This window comes from Fulmarus glacialis, unplaced genomic scaffold (genome assembly GCF_000690835.1).
Source record: "Fulmarus glacialis isolate BGI_N327 unplaced genomic scaffold, ASM69083v1 scaffold13298, whole genome shotgun sequence".
Lineage (NCBI taxonomy): Eukaryota > Metazoa > Chordata > Aves > Procellariiformes > Procellariidae > Fulmarus > Fulmarus glacialis.
Window position 1 is genome coordinate 37,872 of NW_009227654.1, and position 6,000 is coordinate 43,871.

Consider the following 6,000-nt stretch of genomic DNA (forward strand, 5'->3'; position numbering starts at 1 on the left):
GAAGCCAAAAGGGCACCCCCCGCCCCCCGCCAAATACAAGGTGACATAAAGCCTTGAAAGATGTGTAGCTTCTTTTGATGTTGCTGTGGAAGCCACATGGGTGGTTTTTCTTTCTTTTTTTTTTTTCTTGGTCTTTTTTGATGGTGAGTGAGATAGAGATTGGAACAGGAAAATAGAATTGAAACTAGTTCAATTCGTTTTTCCCCTTGGAAATTAACTTCTAAACTTGTTCAAGAATTGCCTTAGTTCTCAAGTTGCTTACAAAAAAGAGAAGATAACTTTATTGCAGCTTCTTCAATATCAATACACCTTTTTAGAATGGAATTCGCCAAATCTCTTTAGAGGAGTGGACTGATAATCTGAGCAACAGGCAGTCACCTGCTTTCGTATGCATGTGTATAAAATAATGTTGCAAATATCCTGTAGTTAAAATCTGTCTGTATGTGTATGAAAAAATTCGCACATCTATACCTAATATATACTACAATCTCTTTTGTACCTAGTAAACAACTTTAGAGTCTTCTTTCTTAGTTACCTCCTTGAAAGACCTGGAAATGTAGGCCTTGTGCTGCTTGCTTCAAAGCCAACCAATCAGTTCAGTTATGGTTGGAGCAAGTGTGTTTTACAAAATAACCAAACAAATCCAAAGGTATTTGAATCTCTTAAGCACAAAACCCAAAGATGAGTAAAACGTGACCCTTGTGCTTAGTGATATTGTAATGGTATCCTGTTCTAAATTAAATCCCAGGCTAACCTGTGCTTTGTGGATGTAGACAACCATTTCATCGAGCTGCCAGAAGACTTACCCCAGTTCCCAAATAAACTTGAGTTCATTCAGGAAATTTCAGAGATACTAATGGCTTTTGGAATTCCACCTGAGGGAAACCTTCACTGCAGTGAAAGTGCCTCCAAGATGAAGAGCCTCAGAGCGTGTGACCTGGTTTCTGACAAAAGAAATGGGAACATAGCAGGATCACCTTTGAATTCCTATGAGCTGCTAAAGGAAAATGAGACTATTGCAAGACTCCAAGCACTTGTTAAAAGAACAGGTGTGAGTCTAGAAAAGGTAAGCTGTGAAATTGTCTGCACTCTTTCTCGACCTGCAGCAGCAGATCGTCTGAAGTCATGCTCCAAAGACTCTGTTTGTCTGTCTTCACTAGAAAGAACTTGATGTAGAGACAAGGGCGAGCTTAGGGGAGGGGCGGAGTGGGATTTAACCCCACAACATCTAGGGAAACCTTTGGCTATCCCCAAGTGTTTCTTTGCCAAGATAATGTGTTTAAAAATACACCTTGCCTTGTTTATTCTTTGTTTTAAGATTTATTCTAAATTTACACCACTTTCTTATGATTTACGTGGCTAAAACTGACATCCAGATAATCCTGAAGTTGGAATACAGTCATGGTTCCTATAGGTATCTTTCTTTCTCATTGTGTGTAGAATATGTATAATTTTGCTTGTATATAATATGCTTGCCATAGGGATACTGTGATGCTTTTTTCTGGTTGATGCTGTAAAGTGCATTAGTGTCTGATTCCCAGCGAGTGAATGTTCCTAGCTTGTGGTGACCCTGGTTGGATTTTTTTGGGCGATCAGAATTGGGAAAAAACGTTGCCCTTTTTGCAGAAAACGTATTACCTGAAAGACCACTGTGGGGTTTTTGAGCCTTTGTGGAATGAAATGAAGATTTTTCTCAGCAAAGGTTTTATTTCTTGCGTGTTTAAATTATCGTGACCAGTTCTTCATTGCTGAGTCTGATTCCTACTTGTGTGACTGTAACTTGAGCTACAGGTGGGGCCAAACAGAGACAGAAATTGTGTGACCTACAGTAGGTTGGGGAGGAGAGCCATTTTGTGGGGAGGGAGCTGCAGGGGGGTTACAAGAAGAAGCATTTGGTTACTAGACAGGATTAGATGCTCTAATCAGTCGTGTTCCTCTTCTCAGGTTTTTCTTTTGCATTGTTTTCTTCTTGTTTGGGGGAAAATTGGTAAGAAGCTTTTGTTCTTTTGCTGAATGGATTGGGAAGTGATGGGAGAAGTACAGGTCTTTTTTAAATTTCTTGTAAGTTTTTGCACATTTAGGCCTTATCTACTCTGTGCTCTCTTCCTTAGTAGTTAAAGTCCCATTTTACTAACCTTTTTTGTGATGATAGGAGTGTGTAGGTTATAACTGTCAAAATTTTCTCAAATACTTAATTTAAAAAACCTGCTTACTACCAAATACCCAATTAATGGAGAATATATAGATGCCAAGTGCTACTTATGGAATGCAGTTAGAAGAAATGGCTGAATAGCAGAGCTCTCTCTAGCAGAGAGCATGGCTGTAGGATGCTGTTTATAGCTTGCCTTGGACTGCTATAACCAAGGTGCTTTAAGAAGCGTGGGACAGCTGCAGCAACTGCACCATCATGCAGATGTAAGCTCTAGATATTGTGTCTAATTATGTGTGGCGGCGCCTCTTACAATAATTAACAAAGGCAGGGGTAGCAAATGTGTATTCAAAATAGTGCATAAATGCTTGTGGCTTTGATTCCCCCCCCCGCCCCCGATACTCAATTCCTATCAAAACTAATATGAATTGAGTATCTGAATCTCATATTGCTGTTTTCATAAATCTTAGCCCACATGTTAGCTGAAAATGCATTTTATTTCATAAAGATTACTCTGGGCTGTATAGTGATGAATTGTACATTACACTGCTAGGGAGTTACGTTAAAGTCACATGCACAGCTTCTTTTTACTATGTGGTTCTGTGTTCATTTGAAAGCTGGTGTGTATTGAACTGTAATAGTACTAAACCTGGACTTGTATTACACCAGACAGAAATAGGTATTTGCCTAATATGCAGGGGTACTAAAAAACCCTAAAAAGCCTATGCAGGTGACTAAAGGGTAAAAGGAAGTAAATTAACTATATGGCATACGTGGGCATATATATGGTTGTTATCTATCCTTTTTTAATCTAATGCATATCCAGTGCAACCAGTACTAAAGTAGGTTATGGTTTATTATCGAAATTAGAACTTTTATAGACAGAGGTTTCTTTCTAGATTTTTTGATGTTGCTGTTTTATTATGGTGCTTGAAATTGTAAGTAATGTTTTTTTTATTGGAATGTTGACTTGAGGAGTAGCAGCTGGATGGCAGATTAAGGTCTTGTATACCTAGAATACCTGACAAAGCAACAATACAAATTTTTTTTGTGTTCCCTTACTTTCTTAGTTGGAGGTGCGAGAGGAGACCAGTAGCAAAAAGGATCTTAAAATTCAGTGTGATGAAGAAGAATTCAAGATTTACCAGCTGAACATTCAAATCCGTGAAGTTTTTGCCAACCGCTTTACGCAAATGTTTGCAGATTATGAAGTATTTGTCATTCAACCCAGTCAGGACAAGGAATCTTGGTTTACAAACAGGGAACAGATGCAAAACTTTGATAAAGTAAGTTGTAATATGAAGATATGTCAATGTGAAAAGTAAAACAGTATTCGAACCTAAGACTTCGTTAATTGGGCCATAAAATGGAAAACAGTACTGTCAAAATTGTAATTTCTTCCCTAAATTTCAGTGTTCCCAAAAAAGTCACATCTTGTATATTGTATGGAAAAATATATACACACTTAGAGAGATAAATATATCCTTTTAAGGATACTGTAGAAGAATACAGCTTGCTGTAGAAAAACAGCTTAGAAAGCCTCACTTTATGGCTAACCTCTACATTAAGGTTAAATATTACTAAGGAAATTTTTTTTTTTTTTAAACAGAGGAATTGCTGAATATGTTAATGGATAAAGCCATGACCCAACACAACACTTACTTACTAACAAAATATCCCTAGCTCTTTTCTAGGGAAACACAAGACCCAGTTCTTCAAATTTTACTACTGTCTTCTTTATTGGAGATCAGATATTTGTCAGCAGGATAATTCACGTGGGTGAAGATTATGTTACAGCACTGCCTGCTAAAACGCTAATCTGATTCCCATCAAATTGTATGAAAAGATTGTCATCAACTTCATGAGCTTTGAGCCAGGCCAGAAGTACATAATATTCACACCTGTGGTACTATTGCTGTGGTTTGCTCGGATTCTGTTGAAATTTTTAGAAAATTAAGGAAATGCTAAAATCACAGTTTAATAATTATTGTGCTGTATAATAGGTGATTGTCATGAAACTTAAGATTTCATATAGACTGCCTGTTTTGGAGATAGAATTGGTGTGTGTAGTAAAACTAGGCTTTAAGTGGCACCAAAGCACTCTAATACATCCTTGATTAGAAAAATTGGTGCTTTTGGTGGATATATCTCTCTGCAGAATCCCAAACACTCTTATCTCTTCTTGTCTTCTAGGCATCTTTCTTGTCAGACCAGCCTGAACCTTACTTGCCTTTCCTTTCGAGATTCCTGGAGACCCAAATGTTTGCATCTTTTATTGACAATAAGATTATGTGCCATGATGAAGATGATAAAGACCCGATTTTGAGAGTATTTGATTGTAGAGTGGATAAAATTCGGCTGCTAAATGTTAGGACACCAACTCTGCGCACATCTATGTATCAAAAGTGCACAACCATAGATGAGGCTGGTAAGAGTAATAAGCCACTTTCTTGACGCTTAAGAAAATACAGTTAGTCAGTGCTGTTTGTTGTAGACATTAGGTTAAAGTTAAGTAATGATTCATGCTTTGAAACCTCAAAAAAAAAAAAAAAGACCAAAAAAGCTGAGGTGTAAAGCTTAAGTGGGGAACTAAATGTTACATAGGAAGCTGAGATGTGAAATGAAATTCATGTAAAATTTAATTGAACTCAGCTATTTTCCTGCATGCTTTGTGTGAAAAATGTTTGAGCTTAAGAAGATAAGCATTTTTCTCCTTTTGGTGTCAGTTCTTTGATATTTAATAAACTCTTGTACTAGTGTACCTGTCGGGGTCAGTAAGAAACTTCCACCTCCTCTCTCAAATTTGAGATCTGCTTTTAGTGGACGATGTGTGATTATAGATACCTTTGTATACCTATAGATACCTATGTCTGATTAAGACACCTTTAAAAAAATTAACTTTCTTGCTATTTCAGAGAAATCTATTGAACTAAGGCTAGCAAAAATAGATCACACTGCAGTCCACCCACACTTGCTGGACATGAAAATTGGACAAGGGAAATACGAGCTTGGATTTTTTCCCAAGCTTCAGTCTGATGTTTTATCCACTGGACCAGCGAGCAACAAGTGAGTGAGCTGGGACAACAGGTGCTGGATCTTGGCGAGATCTATAGAATGGTACTAAAGCAGAGATACTAGAAGGCAAATTCAGTATCTTTTTTTTTTAAAGTGAGAACAAATCAGATGATGTGGGTGGGTTGTGTGTGGTGGGGTTTTTTGTCTCTTGTTTTGTTCTTTTTTTTTTTTTTCTTTTTTTCTTTTTTAAATCTGGACTTCCAGAAGCAAATTGACTTAAGAAAGCCGTATTATGTTTGAGGTTATAGTTGATGTACTTTGAGTTACTCATAATTACTGTCGATATAAAAGCAAATCTCCTTATGGGATCTCAGTTAAGAGCTAGCAAATATTTTAGGATATCTTCTTATAAAAACTTTGAAGGAAGAGCAAAAAGCTGTAAATTGTAACTGGGTATCATAAAAGAATGGAAAAATACAAAGCAAGTGTGTGTGATCTAATTTTCTGAAATCCTTTGGCTGCCCAATGTTGGATTCTTCTGCAGAAATTCTTTGTGTGTATTTGCAGCTGCGCTTTGTCTGATGTAACGGATGTTGACATGTTCAATATACAATAAGATAGAAACTTATTTCCCCCATTGCCACTTCCCTTCACTTAACTCTTGATGTTTGCTTAATAATATTGCTCTATCTGTAGGTGGACAAAGAGAAATGCTCCTGCACAGTGGAGGCGGAAGGACAGACAGAAGCAACACACAGAGCACCTGCGTCTTGACAATGATCAGAGAGAGGTGAAAACTGTTCAACTATAGAGATCTGATTTCCCCCCCCCCCCCC

General features: G+C 37.4%; 1 protein-coding gene across 1 annotated transcript in view; it reads left to right on the forward strand.

The window, feature by feature from the left end:
* The window catches only part of DENND5A (DENN/MADD domain containing 5A), a gene marked incomplete at its 5' end in the record, with an annotated part of 47,822 nt that overhangs the window by 18,029 nt on the left and 23,793 nt on the right, over positions 1-6,000 (forward strand). Inside the window, 5 exons of the mRNA XM_009583225.1 lie at positions 749-1,066; positions 3,220-3,435; positions 4,343-4,577; positions 5,065-5,215; positions 5,861-5,954. Coding sequence (XP_009581520.1) covers positions 749-1,066; positions 3,220-3,435; positions 4,343-4,577; positions 5,065-5,215; positions 5,861-5,954 — 1,014 coding nt within the window. The remainder of the gene's footprint in view (positions 1-748; positions 1,067-3,219; positions 3,436-4,342; positions 4,578-5,064; positions 5,216-5,860; positions 5,955-6,000) is intronic.